This window comes from Mesoplodon mirus (assembly GCF_964341445.2).
Source record: "Mesoplodon mirus genome assembly, chromosome: 16".
NCBI classification, from domain to species: Eukaryota; Metazoa; Chordata; class Mammalia; order Artiodactyla; family Ziphiidae; genus Mesoplodon; species Mesoplodon mirus.
This window is the reverse complement of record NC_138992.1, coordinates 54,853,300-54,877,487: the sequence shown is the minus strand read 5'-3', so window position 1 is coordinate 54,877,487 and position 24,188 is coordinate 54,853,300. Positions and strand designations below refer to the sequence as shown.

At 42.9% G+C, this 24,188-nt stretch overlaps 1 protein-coding gene across 2 annotated transcripts in view; it reads right to left on the bottom strand.

Moving 5' to 3' along the window:
• Positions 1-6,439: 6,439 nt before the first annotated feature.
• PAG1 (phosphoprotein membrane anchor with glycosphingolipid microdomains 1) overlaps positions 6,440-24,188 on the bottom strand; it is a 136,069-nt gene continuing 118,320 nt past the window's right edge. For both annotated transcript variants that reach the window (XM_082600718.1, XM_082600719.1), the window contains 4 exons: positions 22,566-22,662; positions 18,989-19,590; positions 14,905-14,964; positions 6,440-10,471 (listed from right to left, as the gene is read on the bottom strand). In XM_082600718.1, the coding sequence (XP_082456844.1) occupies positions 10,100-10,471; positions 14,905-14,964; positions 18,989-19,590; positions 22,566-22,662 (1,131 nt within the window). In that variant the 3' untranslated portion in view covers positions 6,440-10,099. The remainder of the gene's footprint in view (positions 10,472-14,904; positions 14,965-18,988; positions 19,591-22,565; positions 22,663-24,188) is intronic.

Sequence of the window (24,188 nt, the reverse complement as noted above, 5' to 3'; positions counted from 1 at the left end):
ATGGTGCATGGGTTTGCAATGTCCATCATGAGAGTCAAGGGTGCGTTAGGGTAATTTGGGCTCAAGAATGTGACAGGCAGCAAACTCCTTAAACCGTCAATAGTCTGGGAGTGAGGATAGTAACCTACTGTACAGGGAGGCATTGGTTCCTTAGAAATAAGCAGGTCAGTCCAGGGCAAATTTGGAACAAGGTAAGTACTTATAACTGCACAGATGCGACGGGGCCAAAGAAGGGAGCATGGGAAAGTCCCAGTGGGGGGGTGGGTGTCAGGTCCGGGGGGTCTTATAAGAGGAAATTTGTGGGTTTGGGGGTATCCTGGAGTTGAGGGGCACAAACACAAATGATGCAGGAGCATGCCAAAGAGAGCCCTCCCTCGCTTCACCTTTTGGCCTCCAGGTCTGTCTTTGGTGATTAGGAAAGGGGCAACCAGGGTCAGATGCTGACCAAAGCCATTTGCTCTGAGACCTCCTGCTGGGTTACACCCCTCTCTGCCCTCAAGCAGTTGGGCTCTCCTCATGGCCTGGGGCATTATTTGCTCTCAGCTTGCATTTCTTCACAGGAATGGCTGGCCCTGTGGATAGATGTCACCAACATTTCCCCAGGCTTGTGAAAAGGGTCTGTTAGCATTTACAGAGCATTTAGCATCTTCCAGTGCCATGCTCATTACCTCACTGGGGATGACCAAGACGACCTTGTTAGTAGGTTCTATACTATGATCCCTCACTTCTTAGGTGGAAACAGGGGCACAGAGAAGTCCCACAGCTTCCTCAAAGTCACCACAGGGGTGGGACTCAAACTCAGGTCCTTTTCTGCAGAGTCTGTGACTCTAATCACTCCACTGCACAGCCTGCTCATCAGGCACGACCTCCTTCCTGCCAGGTGGTGAGTTGGTTGTTAAAACCCTCAAACCCTGGTGATGCCCTAAGGGCATGTAAATGAGCCATTCTTGATCTTCCCAAATAGTAAATGAATTTTAACAAGGTTTTATGTAAAACTGAACTTTATTGCAATTAAAAAAGAACAAAGACAAGTTGATAAGTGCCTTTAATTACAATGTACCTGCTATTTACATGTAATTATACTTTTATATACAGCTTGAGTAAGGTTCATTACATGTAAACTATAAGATAGGACAAGTTGAACTCCAGCCTTTTGGGAACATTCAGCATAGAAATACTATGGGCAGAAATACACAGAAAACAAATATCCATTTCAGTTCCTTAGGTACCATTACTGGATAAATGATCAAGATCTGGCCACAGAAGAGAATTGTAAATATGCATCAAGTTGAAACTTATTCTTAACATGACTAACAGTATTGCCATTATTTAAACCCTAAACATAATTAATAATTGGATCATTAAAACAACACAATTTCAACTTATATAGCACCTTTCTTACAGAATTCAAAGCATTTGTATTTATATTATCTCATTTGTCCCCATAACATCCCTATGAGGTAGGCAATGGTTGGTATCATTATCCCCATTTTGTAGATGGAGAAACTGAGGCACAGAGTAGTTAATCATTTGCTCAAGGTCACACAGTAAAGTCAATGCTGGAACGGGGACCACAGAGCCATGAGTTCATCTCCAAAACCAATGCTTCTCTTTAAACTAAATTGTCCCCTCTGAGAATTTAATTCAATACTTCAATTCATTTTTCCAAGACATAAAAACGTGCATTTTTTTCTCCCATAAAAATTGTTGAAATACTATAGGCAACAAACAAACACTCTGGGGCAGATGTTAGACTGATGCTATGTTCTTCTAGAAAGAGTTTACGGAAGTCTCTTGTTGGTTTTGTTTTTTCATTACTAGGAGTTTCTTTCCCCAGTTTTAAAAAAAGTTAGAATGAAATATACTTGAAAGAATGCACCTAGTTACCTACAAATTATAGCTTTAGTAGCCATATTATGCCATGCACAAACCAGGTTTATTCCTGAGTTTACAAAGAAGAAAATACCTAAACAATAATTTAAGTCTTTGTGATATTCTTTCTCAATCTTATATACATTTACGGTGTGCTTCTCAGGAGACTCAGAGTGGTAGGTAGGGCATTGGAATAAAATATTTTCCAGAGTCACACACACAGGGGCAGGAAGTCTTTCCCACATCACTTAGTTCAAATTTTACTTCTAATTCCTGCCCTACCCACCCCCTGAGAATCAAATATGTAGTTGGTACTCAGAAAAAAATAAAGAAAAAATTTTAAAAAGTGTCAAAATTCTGAGGCATACAGGACTCTTTCAAACGCCTGTTGACGTGGATGTAAAATTCAAGTTTCCCAACTTGTTCCGCGAGCTTCTCCCTGAAAGCAAAGCACTGCTGATGGTGCCACCAAATCTCCAGGACATCAGGAGGCAGCCGTGGAGTAGCCCACAGGAGTTAAGTTTCGAGCATGGCTCCAGGAAAAACAGAGAAGCTTATATTTAAAAAGATGAATGCGATAAAAGCAAGCACACTTACTGGATGGGTCATGATCATCATGTCAGGTTCATCTATGGGTTTGACATTAAAAATACATAAAAAACTTGTCAAAGGAATGTTCAAAGACCGACTCAGGCCTTTGGTTCTAGTCTCTTCGCCTAGGGAAAGGCACTGCTGTCTGTCAGAGAAGCCTTTACTACCTAAATGAGGAGCTAAAATTACATTTCTTTTTCTCCTTAAGCTTAAAAAAGAAAAGGAAAGAGTTTGTTTACACTCATGGTTTCCCACTTGTTAAAAAAACAAACAGAACAAAATAAAATAAAACCAGACGTTGCAACAAGTCGGTTCTGAAAGGCAGGCTCCAGGGGCCAAGACTGGTCTCTCTGTTTTAGCCTTAACTGTCCTGTGAAGCGTGCCTAACTGGTATACTAGATAGGCTTTTTTTTGTTTTTGTTTTTGTTTTGTTTTGTTTGAGGTACGCGGGCCTCTCACTGCTGTGGCCTCTCCCGTTGCGGGACGCGCAGGCTCAGTGGCCATGGCTCACGGGCCCAGCTGCTCCGCGGCATGTGGGATCTTCCCAAACTGGGGCACGAACCCATGTCCCCTGCATCAGCAGGCGGACTCTCAACCACTGCGCCACCAGGGAAGCCCTAGATAGGCTTTTAAGAATTAAATGTATAATGAGAATGAACAGATATCTGTTCTGTTAATTTGGAAAAAATATTACACTCTAGAATACCCACCCATTCAAATAAGCTATGATGAGAGTGAAGGTTAAAAAAATCAAAACTAAACACATCCTGGATCCTCAGGTGTGCAGAACGTGAGACCCTCAGCCACTGGATCACCTAACATCACCAAACATCAGGGATTTTGCCTGTAAATGGCCAAGTTATGTTCAACATCTGGTAACTCTAGAGTTAGATGCTTGAACATTCTCCTCATTTCCTTGAGACCTGGAGAGGAGCTCAAACTAGTTATAACTCACATAACTCATAAGCACTATTTCTCAGGGGATGGGGTGCAATAGCTACATGGCTAAGAAATGTTACACATAATTTACTTTAGAAGTGATTAATTCTTACAGGAAAGAGGGTTTTTTTTTGTTTTTTTTTTCCTCTCAAAATAATCAGTGCCCTTCTACTTTATGGGTAGCTATTGGTCTGCTGTTCCAGGGATTTCCCTCCAATCTCAATACCTTGTAGGGGATCCGTGAGCTTACCTGGTTAGAGCACAGTGCTCATTTTTCTGCATTTGTGAGTCTGAGTCCTCAACAGAATTTTTAAAAAGTTCTTCTCCATGGCTCCTTAGTGCCAACCATTCTCAAGAAAGATGTGGGCAAGAGTGTACATGGTTTAGCAAAGTTCATGGCAAATAACACCCAGCATCTGCTTCCCCAGGTGGATCTGTGCCTTATCGAGACAGCCCATGATGCTGGAAAATGTGAGCTGGGCAGAGCTGTCTTCGTGCCAGGAGGTGCTGGGGAACAGTTTCCATGCTGCCAGGCCGGGTCTGTGATACTGAAGATTGTAATTGGTATTCGAAAAGAGGGAATGGAATGTCCTGGGAGTAGCAGACACAGAGGGGCCGGGGTGGTGCTATGCAAGGTGACAGAAGGTTTAAACATTCACAATACTGAAAACAACTTTCCCACTCTTTTGTGAATTGGACAATTTGACCATTACAAAGACCTGTTTGAGACAATGAGTCACAATGATGTTAACTGTTTTTTTTTTTTGCGGTACGCGGGCCTCTCACTGTTGTGGCCTCTCCCGTTGTGGAGCACAGGCTCTGGACGCGCAGGCTCAGCGGCCATGGCTCACGGGCCCAGCCGCTCCACGGCATGTGGGATCTTCCCGGACTGGGGCACGAACCCGTGTCCCCTGCATCGGCAGGCGGACTCTCAACCACTGCGCCACCAGGGAAGCCCATGTCATGAATTACTTTTGAATAACAGGAGTACTTTGAAAATGATTGGGACCACCTAACAGATAATATGTCACTTTTTTGGGGAACTATTTTTATGAGGAAAAAAATTGCACGCACAGTGAAATGCAAATTCCTATTTGTTTAGTTATATTTCAAACTCCCCCTGAAAACATGAGGTGTGTTAATACCATGCAGTATTTAAGAGGTAATGACATTAAAATATTTTACTGTTGCCAATTTAATATACAGAAGTCTGAGGAATGACAATTACCAACCTTTACAATCCATTACACGAGGTGATCTGAGACAGAGTACAATACATTTTTAAAAAACACCCATAGTATAGAAGTGGCGAGCAAAGATCAAATCTAACTGCATTAAGATAAATGATTACCAAATTGAATGCTTTTTAAAAAATTGCCCTTTTTAAGCAAAAATTGTATTTCTCATTTCATCTGGCATTAAGAAAAATCTGAACTACTATTTCCTAGTTAAATAAAAGAAGAACCTGGAAAAACAATGAAATACTTTATAAATATCAGAGACTGGATGTAAATACAACTTTAAAATGAGCAGTAGGTAAAAAAAAAAACAAAAACCTTTATGAATGCTTGTTCTCTTCTGGACCATGATTTTATTTAATTTACTTTGGTGATTCCAGATGAAGACTCTAATTTAACAGTTTCTGGATTGATCTCTAGTCAAACACTTTCTAAGTGTATACAACTCATCTAATGATACTGTCAGGAATAATGTATTTAAGAAAAGGTACAACACAGAGCAAGAAAATACTACTACAGGACAAGAAATTTAGACTTCACTGCAAATAAAGCCATATTTGATATTACAGACACATGTTCCTACTTTCACATCAGTCACTTATTAACACTAAACATTATACTTTAACTTTTCCCAGTTACACAGTACAATAAGCCTGTCAAGATTTCCAGGAAATAACCATCGGTACCTACTGTGCTTCCCGCAGCCAAAGCTAAGCTAGCTGGGTACCAGAAATCAACACTTTTAGAAGAATGGCATCACTAGAACACATGGACTCATGGCAGCTATTACAAGGAGCATTTACTCATTTACAAAATCCTAAGTCAGTCCTGAACTGAGGCTCTGGGATTCTAACCATGTTACATCACCATCTCAGAGTGGCTCTTCTGCATATCATCCTCCACCACTGCCTGTTGATTCTGTGCTAAAATCTCACGGTTTTTGAAGACAGTGAAATAAAATGCCCTCATGTAGGGCTTCCCTGGTGGCGCAGTGGTTCAGAATCTGCCTGCCACTGCAGGGGACATGGGTTCGAGCCCTGGTCAGGGAAGATCCCACGTACCGCGGAGCAACTGGGCCCGTGAGCCACAATTACTGAGCCTGCGTGCCTGGAGCCTGTGCTCTGCAACGGGAGAGGCCGCGATAGTGAGAGGCCCGCGCACTGCGATGAAGAGTGGCCCCCGCCTGCCACAACTAGAGAAAGCCCATGCACAGAAATGAAGACCCAACACAGCCATAAATAAATAAATAAGTAAAAAAAAAAAATGCCCTCATGTAATAACGGGTCCCTGCTTCCACCCCCCGGTGGGCAGGTTATCTGGCCATGGCGCCATCCTGGCTCACGGGGCTCTCGTTGCCTTCGGCCAAATCTGTCCTCAAACGCCTGTCTGAAGAGGACACCTATTTTCATTTCCTTTGGTCAGGTTGAATATGTAGGGAGTCGCATGAATAAAACTATTTAAACGTACCACTGTTTTTCAGCTAAGAGAATGATGGACCTAATTTAAAATCTGAATTCATTAACTAGAAAAATTCAATGAGGGCAACTTAAGATGGTTTTCCTGTAGTTACCAAATGAAAATGATTGGAGAACTGTTTCTTCTATTCTGCTTTTATGACAATAGTCATTACACTAGTAGGATAAACACTCAAAATAAATGACAGGATGTATCCTAATTAATTAAGCACCAGAGTGACTTTATATATATATATGTGTGTATATATGGATGTGTGTATCATATATATGTATATAATATACATCATATATATACAACATATATATATTTTTTGTATAGTTCCTGATGAAAGTAAGTAAATGCTCTAATTTGAAAAATAAAAATCAAATATGAGAAACAGATCTAGTGACAGGCTGAGGTTAAATTTCAGTTCTTTGTGTTTACTTATTGTTAATTTAGCACTCAATTAGAATTAACTCTTGGATTTTAAGGGCAGAGAAATCAGTAATTAGCCTTTTTCCCACAAAGAGTGGTACCCTCAAAAGCTTTAATAGCCCTAATGATGTAATTTAATGCAGGGCAAGAAAAAAAAATTGTGACAAACATATTTGCAAAAATTACTTTCTTCTAGAATTTAAAATTTCCTCAAACATTTCATATAAAACAGGTTACACTTCCCTGCTGACAATATTTGAGAAACAGTAAAAGCAGGACAAAAAAATTCTTTAAAACTGTCAAAATATGTGAATAAAAACAAAGATCCTACTTTTAGGCAAGATAGGTTTATAATTCTGATTTATAAGACGAAAAAAGTTTCCTAAAACTTATTTTTATCTTTTTGTATAAATTTCACCTACCTAGGTTATTATAGTTGAATGCATACATAATATGGGCGTCAAAATTTTAAAGATATAGTAAACTCTTTTTTTATAATATCCTTTCATATAAACTATGTAGCATTTAATTCAAGATGAAATTTTTTTTAAAAGAAGCCATAGGCTTCCAACTCAAAGATTCTAGCACAAACTTTCAACAAATAAAGTAAAAAGTGATGAAGTTTATGAAATACTGTACTTTAGGGTCCAAACAGTGATGCTACATCAATAAATATACTTCAGTAAGTTACCCAGTGTTCTAAAGAACAGAGCCATCTTCTGAAGTTTATTCTGCTTCTCCCTCCCCCCCTGCCCCGACACTCATGGACTGTGCCATCACTTATTCTTTTAGGATTTGTTCTGGAGGGCCTTAGAGTTCTTTTTTTTTTTTTTTTTTTTTTGCGGTACGCGGGCCTCTCACTGTTGTGGCCTCTCCCGTTGCGGAGCACAGGCTCCGGACGCGCAGGCTCAGCGGCCATGGCTCACGGGCCCAGCCGCTCTGTGGCATGTGGGATCTTCCCGGACCGGGGAACGAACCCGTGTCCCCTGCATTGGCAGGCGGACTCTCAACCACTGCTCCACCAGGGAAGCCCTAGAGTTCCTTTTACTACTTTACATCACAACTTATTCTTAGCACAGGTTTTCAAGTCAAGAGAGATATTTCATTGCATACTTTATGGCCATAAGGCATAGCCTTGGTTTTGAAACTTCTGGGGGAATTCTGATAATGAAATTTCAAGATGATATGCCTATTTATAAAGAGCTTCTCTACCTAGAAATGGTTTTACCCTTTAGAGATCATACCCACTACCCTGGCAATAAGTAAGACATCATGAATTACAACTTTTGAGCAGTCAGGGGCTCATAAGGGACAAGCCTGCAGCATGCACAATGTTAGGTGTGCAGTGTGACATGGCTGTCACCAGGTACAAAGCAACCCCACAAAGTCAAGATTGTCGGGTCAAACTCATTTATACTAAGCAATGAGACTCACTGGGCGAACCCGTGCTTACAAAGGATGTGAATTCAGAGCGCACGGGCCCTTGCACCTTCCTGATAAACCTCTCCCTAATCCAAGGTTATTCTGCCGTGATCTTTTGATCAAAGATGATTGTGCTTATACACATGAAGTCTTCATGGGAGAGACCAGGCCGACTGAAAAATAACGACAACCAATCAATTTACCCCAACCGAGCTACTTTACAATTTCAGAAACATATTACAGAGCAGTCACAAAATCAAGCTATGAATGCAAGGAATGAAAAAAACATGCCCGGGAGCTGGTCCCTACAATTTTCAAGATGCTTCATCCTCCCAATTGCATTCTTTATCATAATGAGGGAAAACAGCAAGATTATTCAATCTGAAAAGTCACAGATGTCACAGCAGTACAGAATAATTGCCTCTTTTTATTTTTCTTTAGCAGTGTAGGAAAAGCTCCTTTTCTGTGGCCCACACTGCATAATAGCACTTCAACCAGGTTCATTTTAAAATGAAAAGTGAACAAGCTTCCCAATGTCGGCCTTATAAAACCTAGAGAGATGATTAAATTCAAACCAGGCTGAGCTCTCAATCTGAGTTATTTCAGCAACTGATGTTTGTAAAATGAAGGGGAAAAAAAGTCCCAATAGGCAATTTACATTTGCAAGCACCAGGCTGCAGAATTCATCACCTTTTTCTTAAAAAAGTAGCGAAAACTTAATGAAATTATAATACCTTCTTGAGGTTAATTGTTCACAGTCATCCTTAGTCATATCTTGTTCCTTCTTCTATTTTTACCATGTCAAATATTTCAGTACTTCCCACCACAAACCATTGAAAATGATCATTTATGTTTATTCCACTTATTTCTCCAGTGAGCCAGATGATTTGACCAGGAGCTCCAAGTACCATTTGAAAAGTCAAGTCTTTAAAAACCTTCAGTGTTTTCAACACTTGCTTAGAAAAAAGGTAACAACTACTCATAATTATCCAGCTTATGTGCTTTATGGTGTCTTTTCAAAATGAGAATACAAATCATTGTACATCAAATCAAAATAGTTAATATACATTTTATCTGGCACTTTCTAGAAATTAGGCATTAAACATAAAATACCTTATAAATTTATATAACAAAAATAAATGTCTATATTTTTATCTCAGATAGATTACCTTAGGGGAGCAGTTCATGTATGACATCCCGCACGGCTGGTGTGGCAGCGGGGATCATCAGAAATACACATTCAAGTTCACAGCCCTTGGGAAATGGAAGCCGTGGCTGCCATCCAAACATGTGGTCTGTGTCCCAACATAGAGATTAAGGCTCTCTGTTTTGGAGGAATGAGCTCTGGGCTAAAAGAAGTATGGAAGTACCACGATATTTATTGAAAATACTGAAAAGGCTCTGAAGAGTTTCAAATACTGGGGCAAAAACCATTTTGACTATAAAAATAAAATAAAGCATCTAACAATGACTTCAAGTACTTTGGGAGAGGCTGCTGACATGGACTGCCTGAATCAGAAGGAATGAAGAGCTAAGAAGCTCGAGGGGCATCTCCAATCCTATCCACTGGCCGGGCCCGGTTCCCAGAGGCAGCTGTTTGAAGGGGACTGGGGAGCGGTAGGTAAGCAGCAACGACAATTTCTTACCATCGAAAAACACCCACGTTGAAGGCAGAGGCCAGGCTGGTGGGAGAACATCCTTGGAATGAACCATTACAAATCGGAAGATTTCAAGGGGAAAAAAGCCATTCATTTTACCATTAGTAGCAGGCAGCAGAAAGGGGAGAGAGGGAGAGAAACCCGGCCCCTGGGAATGGCAGTGTTTCAGGCAGGTGAGATGTGGTTTTGGATGAGTGCTGTTCTTCCTTACTGTGTGGCTTTCTTCACAAAGAGGGTGGGACCACTGACAGCTGGGATCCTTCCAGAGGGTGTGGGTATAGGAGGGAGGTGTGCTTGGGTGTGCCAGTGCCCTGGCAGTAGGGTGTGTACCTTCACTGTTCCCCAAACTGAGAAGCAGTTTCGGCATCTCCGGTCATCTTCCTTTTCCGAAAGCAGCATATGAAGGGTGGTTGACACTGCTTCTTGTGCTCTGCAGCAGCGCTGGCCCTGCCGGCTGGTCCTATGCTAGCTGGGTTGTCTTCTGGGCTGCTAGAGCCTGGTGATGTCTCGGCATTGCTGCAGGTCCCCGATGCTCTCGTAGTCATTCTCCTTTGGGAAAAGGCCATGGTGGCTGTTGGTCTCCGGTGCAGCCTTCTCTTCCTCTCTGTTTAGAGTCTGTATTGCTTCGTAATCTGGCTCGGGCTCCTCACTGCTGGGCCTCCCTGCTGCTGGGAGAGTGCTGACACTGTTGGGAATTTTCTCAAAGTCTTTAAGAGTGGCATAGAGATCGTTACAGGAAGAGGGTGACCTGGGAGCGGCTCCTTGGATGGAGGTATAGGTGGACTCTGGTGCTTTAAGTGACTGTCCTGATTTGTTCCCTGGCTGTCCTTTTTTATGTACTGATGAATACATTGCCGAGATCTAGAAAACAAAGGGTGAAGTGAATAAACAAGCTTCAAGCTTGATTTCTCCCTCCCCCTTTTTAGTGATAAGCTAGAATTTTGGGACTGTGTGTGTGTGTGTGTGTGTGTCCCTTTAAGACTTTATTGAGATATTATTTATTTATTGAGATATTATTGAGATATTATTTATTGAGAAATTATTGACACACAACACATATAAGTTTAAGGTGAGCAATAGGATGATTTGATACACATATTGTGAAATGATTACCACAATAAGGTTAGTTAACAACTCCATTACCGTAATTGCTGTTTTTTTGGTGTGTAGTAATAACATTTAAGTTCTATTCTCTTAACAACTTTCAAGTATATAATACAGTATTGTTAATTCTAGTCACCGTGCTGTACATTATATTCCCAGAACTTATAATAGATGGAAGTTTGACCCTTTGACTAACATCTCCCCAGTTCCCCCAGTCCCCAGCCTGTGGCAACCACCATTCTACTCTATGTCTATGAGTTTGGCTTTTTTAGATTCCACATATATGCGAGAACATACAGTATTTGTCTTTCTCTGTCTGACTTATTTGACTTAGCATAATGCCCTCCAAGTCCATCTATGTTGCTGCAAATGGCAGGATTTTCTTCTCCTTTACGGCTGAATACTATTCCATTACGTACGTACGTGTGTGTGTGTGTGTGTGTGTGTGTGTGTATAAAATTACATTTTCTTTATCCATTCATCCATTGATGGACACGTGGGTTGTTTCCATGACTTGGCTGTCATGAATAATGCTGCAGTGAACATGGGTGTACAGATATCTCTTCAAGATAGTGGTTTCACTTCCTTTGACTATGTACCCAGAAATGGGTTCTTCATTATCTGTACTAATCCTGGAGTATGTAACTACAGGACGATTACATGTGTTACCTACAACTTTGTAAGTAGCATAGTTCTATGAAAACCAGATCCTCTCTGGGTCTCCTGAGGGGTTTGAGGAGAACAGGTGGGGTGGGCAGCTCAAGACCCCCAGGACCTGACCACAGATCAGGTTTTATTTGGTTTCTTTATCAGAATGATATTTCACCTGCAAAAAGGTTTGACTGCTTTACAAAAGAGGGTATAAAAAAAAAGTATTAGGCCAGTGATTCTCAAAAGGGTGCGATTCAAACCAGCAGCAGCAGGATCTGGACATTTATTGGAAAGGCAGACTCTGGGGCACCACCCCAGAACCACTGAGTCACAAACTCTGGTGGTGGGGGTCCCAGATGGGCTGATTCTGATGTCCACTAAAGTGTGAGAACCACTGAACTAGACTGTTTGATCCACGCTTCCTGCATCACAAAGATCTAAAGAGTAGTTTCTGGATTCTGGTTGGTCATATACCTATATCTGTCAGAGTATCATTTTCCACTTTTTTTTTTTAACTTCATTGCATACTATTGGTTAAATATACATTTACAGACGGGGCTACATTTTCTTCAGTGGGAAATCTCATTCTTATTTGAAACCAGCCAACTCAGAAATAAAACTAGGAGACAATCAACTTATGGGATGCTCTTTCCTATGGGAAGAGCAGCCTATTTTCCAAGCACACCTACACAGTCTCACTAATGTACCTCATGTAGCCACAAATATCAGGAGAGATTTCATTTTCTTTGACAGAAAAATGGATGATAGAGTAAATGGACTGATGAAGAGATTTGGGAGGTGTTGTTTTATTGTTAGAAATCATGTTTGGAAATAGGTAAGAATATCCTTCATTACCTGTATTTATCTTTGCCACAGCGATTGATTTATTCAAACACCCAGGAAATAAATGAACATACTTCCTGACAGATGCTTGGCTTTGCAAGTACAGAGAGAGATGTCCTGTTCTCACACATCTCACATACTGTGCAGGAAGCTTCCAGCTGGCCTCCAAAGCTTCTTAAGACACGCCTGCCGCATGTTAACTGGTCATTTGCATGAGGACTTTTCACTACAGGCTGGTGGCTCAGATTTGCCAGGCCTTGACAAGCCAAAGGTTTTGAGTCAGATAAATAATCTTTGGGAAACTCTTGCCCTGTTGATCTGACCATTTTCAGGACTGTTAAATTAACATTCTCACCTTAGAGGTTTTAGTGAAAATGCTACTCTCAAAATGAAGAATTAGAATTTCTTTCCATTTAGGAAGAATTAAAAAAAAAATCCCCTGCTTTTCATAGGGAGGTGCAAACATATGGAACTTTTTATTTATAAGATGGTCCAAGCCAAAAATGTGGACAGATTATAAAGGGGTAAGTCATGGATGACAGTGATGAAGGGAACCAGCATCCTAGATATTTATTCCCCACCTTCAGGGGTAACATCAGGAGGACAAACACACCTTTACCTGTGAGAGTAATGAGAGTTGACCCCTCACCACCATTTCTGTTTCTCTTCCCTACTTTCTTCCCCATGGTCCCTGCCATTAATGCCCCCCACTCTTTGTAAGTACTTGGGTCTTCTTGGTCCTTATAGTTTGTTTGTTTGTTTGTTTGTTTGTTTAATTATAGGCTCTTTCATTAACTTACAACTTAATATTATCTCTGAGCATGAACCAAATGTGCAGAGAGTGTCATCTGAAATTTGAACTCTTATCGACATTTCTCAAGTCTTCTAATATTCCTTTTGAATATTTGTCTCCTATGACTATTATTTTTATTTTGTATATAAATAAAAGGTTTCTCTTCAAGCCCCCTTGCTATTTAGCTTTGCAATTTTTCTCTTTAAAACCTTTCATCATTATTATTCGGTCTGTAAATTGTTATTATGTTCTCATAAATGACTCCATTTTCCCCATTTTTCTCCTTTTTATATTCAACCCTTCCCCCATCATTCTGTTAAATTGGGATAATAGTACTTAAAATTCAGGTCTCAGTTTCAGTCTGGACTGTCTGACATTATATTACATGAATATAAAAATAAATGATTTCCATATTTATTTTTTCTAAATCTTCTTCCTAAAAGGAATATACAGGAATCACCGTTCTTTATTCTATGTTAAACATTCATCAGTATAACCAGGTCCTATTTTCAAAAGCCACAAACAAATGTAAGATAAGAAGAAAAGTAACTTAAAATTTTACTGTCTCAATTTATTTGAAAGGATTAGTTTCCAGATCTTTTATATTCTATTTTCTTTCTCTCCTTGTTTTTTTGGCCGCACAGCTTGTGGGATCTTAGTTCCCTGATCAGGGATTGAACCTGTGCCTTTGGCAGTGAAAGCAGAGTCCTAACCACTGGACCACCAGGGAATTCCCATATTTCTTATACCAAATGGGATGGCTCCGGGACAGTGAAAAACGCTGGAGGAGGCAAAGGAGCTGCCACAGGCCCTGGTAGGAGGGTCCTGCCTTAGTCTCATGAGGGGAGGAGGGCCCAGTAGAGATGGAGAGGGGTTGGGGGTGCATGAAAGTTACTTTGGAGGTGGAACTGAAGGGACTTGTTCCTGACTGCCTCTGAGGACAGTGAGGAAAATGGGGTGTTAAGGATGACCCCAGGGTTTTGGCTTGTGCAACCAGGTGGATAGATGGCAGGTCCATTCCGTGGAGCAGGAAACATGGAGGGGGTTGGACAACATCACCTAAGGAAAGCACTTTTGCTCCTTCAGCTTTCAATGTGGGATTGTAGTCTAGCTTCATATTTTAATACTCAGAGTCCTATATGGGAGGTTATGTACCAGCATATGTACATTACTTTTGTACATGTACAAAATTTACTAAGCTAGGCATTCCAGAAAGAGGCTCTATGTAGCTAGATAAATTAAGGTGTTCAGCTCTCTCTGAGTCTAGCTCGACATAATAACACAATAAATAGTGGCTTTTACAATTGTAATGCTCACTGAAAGTTTAACCAGTGAATCGTTAGCCCTGATGCTTGGGAGGATATATCATCCTTTCTTGCTGGTGGCCATGTCTGACTCTACTTCCAAGCTGGACGTGTACTTCCTGAAGTTCCCTGCTCTCAGCCTCCCAAATTCCTAAGCCCTTCTCCCGCTGTCTCCCAGCCTGGAGCAAATTCTCTACACCCACCTGCTCCAATTTCCTGTATTTTCCAACCCACTATTAACTTCCTTCTAAAGGGGACTTCCTGACTGATTAAAGCTCCCCCACTTAACATCTCTCTTCTCATTCCTCTTTTCTCCTCTCCCCTTTCTATTTCTGTCTGCTCCTTCTTCCCTACTGAGTCTTCTTTACTTAGCTGACCTGTTCATCTTGTTCTCTTTCTTGTCTTACCATCTGCCAGTCACTCTCTCTGAGCCATTATAAAGCCAACATCCGCAAACCCTGATCTCCAACCATATGCTTAAGAGTGTACTTTAGCTTTCTCAGACGAAGGGTAACATGACAGTGCATTTACTCAAGGAAGGAGGTGCTATTCTCTATTACATGAGCTTTCTGGTTATTTTAAAAACTAATAAAACTCACCTCTTCTTCTGTGAGAGTTGGGTCTTCTTCCCGGGACTTGTATGACAACGAACTAAATCTCTGTTAGAAGAAACATAAACCAAGAGAAGGGAGTTTGAAGTCAATAATCTAACCTTTCTTGTGCATATGCTTTGATCCATCTATCTACAAAAAGGTTTTCAAATGATTTTCGGAGAAGAAATGATTTTCTGCAAAGAAATTATATAAAGCACCTGAGGAATAAACACGTAAGAAGTATGTTTTTCCATACCCAGTAGCATTACACTTAGAGAAACTTCGTCTGATTTTTTATTTGAATCTGTAGGTACAAATAAGACGAACAGTTATGTAGACTACGGTTTCAATTCCTAATTGTCACTGAAGGATTGATCATCAGTGAAAGATGGAAAGACTGATGAAGAAAAAAACATGGTTTCTTTATCAAATGCCTGAATTTTATATTTCCACAGCTTGCCTGAGCCATCAGGAAGATTCTTAAGTCATCTGGAAACTTTTCACAGCTAGTGGAGAAATCAGCTCACGTTTTGTGGCTTGCTCCCTGCCTCATTTCTCAATGATTTTGGTTCCTGCGTCACTGATTCTGTCTCTACCACATCTCCTGCCTGAATTCTTGCTGACTGCAACAAACACGGATCCTTCCAAGCCTGCACCACCTCCCTGACCTCCCTGCCCCGACCACGTCCTCCCACCGACCTCACTGCTCACTGTCCCAGCTACACCTCGGACTTCTCTTACCCTAAACAGACACCCCACCATCTCATCTCCTTGCAACCCCCTACAGACCAGCACTCCTTGATCAAGCTCACCCTTCCCATAACCCAGTTCCTACAATCATGCAAAACTTTTTTGCGTGTGTCGCTTCTCCTTGGCGTCCTTCCTTTCTGCCCTGTCAAACTCCACTGCCGTACTTTAAATACTCCACTCCCTTCCTGGTCACTGGTGAACTCATCCCTCAGGTGAGTCCTTAATGCTGCCCCGAATCCTTCTATCACCTGGTCCCTGGTCTCCTAGCTCCCTACTTTACGTCTTCCCCTCTCTTCCCAAACTCCCAACACCTCCTCACCCATCCTCATCCTTAGCTGAGGACCTTGAGAAAACTGAAGGAAACAAGAGAAATTTCTATAAACTTTTACCTCCCCCACCTTCCCCCAGTCTCTGCATTCATGGACCTTCCTTCCTGTCAGTTGCCACAGATGAACTTTCCATGCTTCTCCTTAAGGATCCCTTCCTCCTGTGCACTAGATCCTGACCCCTCACACCCACTCATGGATATAAGCTCCAGCATCTCTCCCATTTTGTCTACATCATCCGCTTTCCCCTCTCTGTGGAGTCAGCCCCATCCATGTAAAAACAGGCTATTTATTCTAAAAACAAAACCAATCCACACTTCTTCCAGTTCTATTACTCCTCCCTTTATAGTAAAACCTCTTAAGCGAGGTCTCTAAAAAAGTCACTCAAATCATTTGTCTCTTCCTATTCTCTCTCTAAACCCATTTCAGCCCAGTTTCTGCCTCTTCACTTCAGTGAAACTGCTCTTGTCAAGGACCCTGATGTCCACATGTAACTGATCTCTCCTTACCCACCTGCTGCATCTGATGCAGGGGTCACTCCTTCCTCCCTGCAAGTTTTCCCTTGGCTTCTAGGACACTGTACTTTCCTGTTTGTTCTCTCCTATTTTGCTCTCTTCTGCTGGTGCCTTTTCTTTCCTGGACCTGTGTCCTTGGAGCTCTTCTAGTTCTCGTTCACACGTACTCATGCAGTGATGTCATCTGATGTCTGCTTTGAAAGCAAATTTCTGCTGCTGACTTCTAAATGGCCAAACCCAGCCCAGGCCCTTCCTTGTAAACCTGCTCCTCCATCCAGCTGTTCTCTGACATCTTTACTTGTATGACCAATATCTATCTCAAACCAATATGTCCAGCCCTGAACACCCAAGTTGCCTCCCAAGTCTGCTCTGCCTACAGTCCTTTCTACTTCAGTTAATGGCAATTCCATCATTCCAGTGGCTCAGGCCGAACCCCGGACTCATTGCTTCCTCTTTCTTTCATCCACATCTGGTCTATCAACAAATCTCCTGGCTCTAGTTTAGTGTCTCCCATTACTTCTGCTGCACCTGCCCTGATCCAAGCCACCTTGTCTCTTGTCTTGCTTATTAGAAGGGCTACCCAATTGGTCTCCTTGCTTCCATTCTTCATAGTGAATTTCAGCTCCATCAGAGGGATCCTTTCCAAACCCAGATGAAGCCATTCTTCCGCTCAAGGCTTTCGAGTGACCCCATTTTATTCAGATTATAAGCCGAGGCCATACAGGGTTGGGGCCCTGCTTACCTTTCTTCCTACTCCTCTTAGTGTTGCTCTCCCCTCTCCAGCCACGCCCACCCCTTCCTCTTTCCTGGAGAGGCCGGGCCTGCTCTGGCGTCAGGACCTTCACACTGGCCATTCCCTCTGCTTCATTTACTCTGCCCCCCAAAATGTGTACCAACTCACTCTCTCACCTCCTTTAACATTTTGTTCAAATGCCCCTTCACAGCCAGGCATCCCCTGACCACTCTATTCACAATTGTGCTCCCACCCAACTTTCCCAAACCCCCGGATTCTGTTCTAATTTTTTCCTTTAAACTTTAAAGCCTTCTAAGATACCACATACTTTACTTACATATGTATTTATGTCTCTATCTCCTTACTCAAACGTAAGCTCCATGGGGGCAGAGATTTTTGTTCATTTATATGTTTTGTTCACTAGTGTATTCCCAGCACCTGTATCATGTGGCTTATAGTAGGTGCTCATTAAAATCTTTTTGCAAATAAATGCATGAATGTTAAACATTTCAAGTTCTCCCAATCACGTAAAATTAGGATGGTTTATATGGAGATGATGGATTATTCATTCCTGTATTACTATAGAAAGGTAATCTGCTTCCCAGATGGATATTTCCAGTGTCTAATGTGACATCTGGAGAATTGCTTACTTAGCAGTGGTTAGACAGTCAACTCTCTTATCTTTCAAATGCTTGTAAGTAAAGAAGTTTTAACTGCTTTAGGCAGCATAAATTAAATGTCACATTAGTTTTATTATCTTTAGTTATACAAAGGGCAAAAAATTAGGCTGCATTTTTGCATTTTACAAATATATTAATAAATACTTTACTGAGGCTCTCAATAGCTCACTTTATGGGTAAAACGAAAAGCTGAAATGCATTCAGAGAACACTACACAGAATGACTCCTTGGTATAAGCTATATAACCCTAGCGAGGCCTCCCCTTTTGATCATGAACGCCACAAGTTTTTCAAGACTGCTATTGACTGACTAGTCCCTCCTTGGCCTTCCTACCAAAACTTGAGAAGAGAACCCTATTTTTTTCTCTGCAGAGAATGGAAATTACATATCAGTTGCCTAAAGAAGGTAGGGCCTAGTTTAAATCCCAAGGAAATGCTGACAGCTGGAGATGTGAATCCCAAGCTATTGTGGCTCAGACATCAGCTTATGAGACACCCACGGAGAAGGCTCGGGGATTGTTAGTACATTTTAGAGCTCTGTTGAATAGTTACACTTGAGAGCTACAGGTTATTATTTAGAAATTGTCACAAAATAAAATCTCTTGCTTGATTCATATAAATGTCTATACATAATCAGATATGCCCAGTGGCACCTGTGAATTGGTCCCCACTGCCTGTTCCTGTGCTCTGATTGCTGGGACCCGGGAAGGGGGGAGATCACCCCAACTGCCTGGGGTGGTAACAAGTGGAAGAGGCTAAATGGGTGGCAAAGAGTCTCGTCTTTCCAGTTCTTGGTCTTCAAAATGAAGAAAATAATACTTGCCCCCATTAGACATGATGCAAAAACTGGAAAATATCCAAGGAAGGTGCCAAGAGAGAAATATTTTGTGAATATGAACTTTCAGTATTTTATTACTTGGAGGGGGAAAAAAAGTCAAACACAGCTTCCACTAAAACAGCTTCCACCATTCAATGCACGTGAAGGCGCTAGCACGTATTCCTTAGAACAACGTGCAAGCAAAAGCCCCAGGATCAGCTAGACGCCCGATTGTGACAAAAGCTCTGAAACCAATGTGCCGGAGCCCACCTTGTTGGTTTCACTGGTCCCCTCGGCGGCCCCTTCTCCTGCTTTACTCTCTGCCTGTTCCTGAAGGTTTTCATTTTCATCCAGAAGTTTAATGGGGACAGGGGGTGGCGCCTCCTCTTCTGGATCGCATGGATTTCCAAGAATACTCTCTGCATTAGCACTTTGACGACACTTTTTGTTTCTGTCCACAGAGGCATATTCGGCAAAGTCTGTTTTGCCACTGGCCTGGGGCCCCGGAAGCTCTTTCACAGTGGAAGTTGACTTCGACCTGCTGCTGTGGCCTCCAGCTGAGTGGGCGGCGGCCGTCACCTCCTTAATTTCTTTCACAGTTTCATACAAGCAGTCCTCCACCATATTTTCTTGTGAGGCACTGTCCTTGAGCACTTCATACGGCCCCTCCGTCCCCAGACCCTGGTCCCCGTCCGCGCTTTCTCCATTGAGCGTCGTGTCCACTTCACTCTCAGGAGGAATTCTGGGCAGCTCCCGGCTCTGATGACATTTTGGCTTCCCTGTGCTGTCCTGGGAGTCCAGCAGATCTGAAGCTGAGGTCTGGACTTCCTCGTAATGCTGCGTGCAGGTCATGGTGCTGTCTTCTGAAAGAACTAAAGCAGTGGGAGTATTAAACGTGGAGAAAGACAGTTTCTGACATAATTATTACAGTGAATCAGATGATGTCAAGTTAGGTGAGATCAAGGTGCTGGCTTTTTATTTGACTTGAGGCTGTAAATTACAGATGTTTTGACTGTTAGTGGAAATTCTTATTTCAATCACAGTGTAAACTAAAGCCATCCATTACATCTTTCCAATACAGTATTTAATAAATTGTCTTGGCTATCAGTTTGGGTCACAGTTATACAATATTTGTGGTTACTCCTGACGGGCTTCTTGTAGGCAGTGTCCAAAGTGACCAGAGGATGAAAGGGACACTGCATAGGGCCAAACTGTGGGAGGCTGGGCTCCAAAGGGGGGGCATGTGTGGCAGCCACTCTCCCGGCCCTACTGGCCTCCTCTTGTGTGGGGGAAATACCTGGGAGCCATCCCCCTCCACAGGTCACTTTGTTTGACAGACAATGGAAACGATGGGGCAAAAATGTGCCCAAAGCAGTATCCCAAAGGGTCCGCCTACCCTGTGCCTCTTTAAAGCTCTTCCTTCCATCTTACTGGCTGCTGGTGCCAACATTTTTACCTCAAATTAGAAAATTCGTATTTGAAATTCTTAGATTGCTACAGAGATGTTACTGCATGGAGCCATTCAGTCATCCCTTTATCAAATGTTTTTTGAGTGCCTCCTAGGTGTCAGGGATGGTTGAAGTGCTGGGGATACATCATTCATCATTGAGGTCCAGTGAACCCTGACCTTTGGGTACTTACACTGCAGTGAGCCAGTTATTATTTACTGTCTCTCCACTGTATGTTCTTTATATACTATATATTCTTTATATATATAAGTGTATGTATATAATATATATATTATATAAAGTAAATATATACTTAAACATGTATTTGTACTGGTATATTTATATATATTTACTTTATACAATATATATATTCCTTATATATCATATATATTCTTTACATCTGTGCGTGTGGGTTTATAACTTAGTTTTTTTTTTTGATGTTGGGGGTAGGAGTTTATTAATTAATTTATTTATTTTTGGCTGTGTTGGGTCTCTGTTTCTGTGCGAGGGCTTTCTCTAGTTGCGGCGAGCAGGGGCCACTCTTCATCGCGGTGCACGGGCCTCTCACTATCACGGCCTCTCTTGTTGCGGAGCACAGGCTCCAGACGCGCAGGCTCAGGAGTTGTGGCTCATGGGCCTAGTTGCTCCGCGGCATGTGGGATCCTCCCAGACCAGGGCTCGAACCCGTGTCCCCTGCATTAGCAGGCAGATTCTCAACCACTGTGCCACCAGGGAAGCCCTATACCTTACAGTTTTTAACCCACTTGTTTTTACTGACTAGACTGGGATTCTCTAATACCCTGGAGTCCAGAACAGTGTCTAATGCATGGTTGACCCCACTATGTTTTTACATGAAAAACTAAATGAGTGGGGCTTCCCTGGTGGTGCAGTGGTTGAGAGTCCGCCTGCCGATGCAGGGGACACGGGTTTGTGCCCCGGTCCGGGAAGATCCCACATGCCGCGGAGCGGCTGGGCCCGTGAGCCATGGCCACTGAGCCTGCGCGTCTGGAGCCTGTGCTCCGCAAAGGGAGAGGCCACAACAGTGAGAGGCCCGCGTATCGCAAAAACAGACAAACAAACAAACAAACAAAAAACTAAATGAGTGAAAGAATAAATAAAGTGCTCACCTCTTATCCTGAAAAAAAAAAGACTACTTCTCTTTAGGGGGACTAGAAATAGTGTCCCTGAAGAGTATCTCAGGAAAATGATAATGGATCCCTTGTCGGAAGTTACCATCACTACCCACTGTGTTCTAAATACTTGATCATCAAGAAGGGGGTGAACTTTTGTCCTCTGGATTTAGATGTCTGTGTCACGGTGGACAGAGAATGGGCCCTGGAGTCTGAAGCCTTCGGTGTCAATCCTGACTGTCCCACAGTTTCCTTGTCCGTAAATGGAGGTAAGAGGAGGATTTGCTACACCAGGCGAAAGCGCTCTGTAAACTGGGGAGTGGAAATGTAGCTGTGACTTTTGTCAGCAAGCACATCCTGGGCGTGAAACAGGGAGCATGCAGAGTGGTCCTAAGGGTGTACCCAGGAGTCAGATCGAGGGTTCAAATGATAGATCCTCAGAGCACGGACCATAACATCTTAGGCAAGTTACTAACCTCTCTGTGCCAGACAGAATAATGCCCCCCCACCCCACCCAGGCATCCACTTCCTAATCCCTGGATTCTGTGAATGTGTTTCATTCCACAGTAAGGGAGGAATTAAGGATACTGATGAACTATTAGCTGATCTTGAGATGGGGAGGAGCCTGGGGCATCCGGGTGGGCGCGGTGTAATTATGAGGGTCCTTATCAGTGAAAGATGGAGGCAGGAGAGTCGGAGAGAGACTTGAAGATGGAAGGAAGTCCAGGACCAAGGAATGCAGGAGGCTTCTAGCAGTGGAAGCAGGCAAGGAACTAGATTCTTCCCTAGAGCCTTGGGGAAGAAGCGCAGCCCTGCTGATACTTTGATTTTAGCCCCGGGAGACCCGGTTCAGACTCTGACCTCCAGAGCTCCAAGTTAGAAAACCTGTCTTCTTCTAAGGCACTAAGTCTGTGGTAATTTGTTGCAGCAGCAATGTTTCAGTTGCCTCATCTGTAAATTGTGAAGAGTAATAATCCCTACCTTACAGGGCAGTAATATTAGCCATAGTAATCTTACAGTTGCTAGCATAAATGGGTTAGCATAAATGAGTTAGTACACATACAAATCTTAGAACAATGGCACGCAGAAGCCAGTTCATAGATATTAACTTTTCATCCAACTGAGATTTTTTTGGCTAAAACTGGTAGTAATACAAAAGGTGAGCAAGAACAAACACATTTCCTAGTTTCTGAGCTACATTTTCTGAAACCTAGCCCTTTCTCGGGTGATGAGGCTTGCATGGAAAGCTGGTATTTCTGCAGAACTTACTGTCACCGTTGGTGAGTGCCCCGTTCTGTTCGCTGCTGGCAGGCGCGTCTGTGGCCAGGCTGGTAACTGAACGGCTGAACATCTCCTTGTCGGAAGGCTGCAAAAACAAAGGCACCAAAAGAATCAGACTGCGTGGCAGAGGGGAATATCCACAGCTTTTTTTTTTTGCAGGGGGGTGTATTTTTAAAAATTAATTAATTATTTTTTTTTTGCCATACCGCACAGCTTGTGGGATCTTAGTTCCCCAACCAGGGATTGAACCCTGGCCCATGGCAGTGAGAGTGCAGAGTCCTAACCATTGGACTGCCAGGGAATTCCCTCCATGGTTTCTTCTAAAAATTAAAACAACAACAACAAAACCCAAATCCACTGCTTAGATTTAAATTAAGCGAAACGAAATAAAATCGAGTTCCTCAGTTGCAGTAGTCACATTTCAAGGGCTCAGTGGCCACACGTGGATAGTGGTTATCCTATCAGTGCAGTTACAGAACACTTCCATCTTGGTGGAAGGTTCTATTGGACAGGGCTGTCCTGGGAATCTTCCGAGGCCGCCATCCACAGAGCTTCCCATCTGGTAATCACCAATAGGCTATGGTAGGTTGTGGGGTATCAGGTCCCTTAGCTCAAGGTGATGGGGACCAGAAGCCCCAGGGCTGATCAGAATCAGCTCCAGCAGAGAGAGGCCGCATCCATCTCCCTGGGTGCCGGAAACGTTCCCCTTTTTAAGGGTGTGTCATGCCGAGGAAAACATCACCATTGTCATCTGAAGGGCAAGGACTTAAATCTGATCAAAGATAATGTCACTGATGTCTGAGACGCGTAACCAGCCAAGTCTCTGCTTCAAGGTTCACCCAAACCATCATATGCTAAAAAGCAGGTTTGCAAACCTTTCTTATTCTCACAAACAAACTCAGGACACTTGGAGGGAAGAATGGCATTGATTGTTTTCTCCTGGGCTGGCGTGGGTGGACAGTTCATGGCAGGATACGCCAGGCTGAGCTACAGCTATGACTAGCCTGAAGGTAAGGTGGTAGCTCACATATTTCTTGAAATATGCAGCTGGTCCCACGTAGCAGCTGAATCACTGCTGATATGATCCGTTCCCCCATCCCACTCATGGAATGCACAGCCTGCGGGACCCGGGAGGCCACACCGGACCATGTTCCAGGAGTCCACTTGGGAAGTTCTGATGTAAATAGCGCCACAACCTTGGCTAGCTGGCTTCACAAATTCTCTGACTTGGGAACCAAGTAATAATAACAGAGCAAATAGCTCATGCTGCATCAAGATCCAAACGTGTACCGGGAGTCAGCTATTTCAATCCCATGCCGCCCATGAGATGGGTCGTTGTCTTAGGTTGCAGGGCGGCTGCAGACACAGGTGCCCAGTCACAGAAATGACGTCACCCCTGGGCAGGAGTCAGCTGTGGGGGGAGGACGGCTCCCAGGTGGGCCCATAACAGCACAGTCAATCCGTCACAGCTGAATTATCATACTCTAGGCTCTCACCACCATTTCTTCTCTTAGCTTCTATGAGAAAACGGCTGCTGGAGCTCCAAACACAGAAGCCAGGAGGGAGCCTCCCTCTCACTGCAGGTTCAGATGCAGCCATGGGACACCCCCC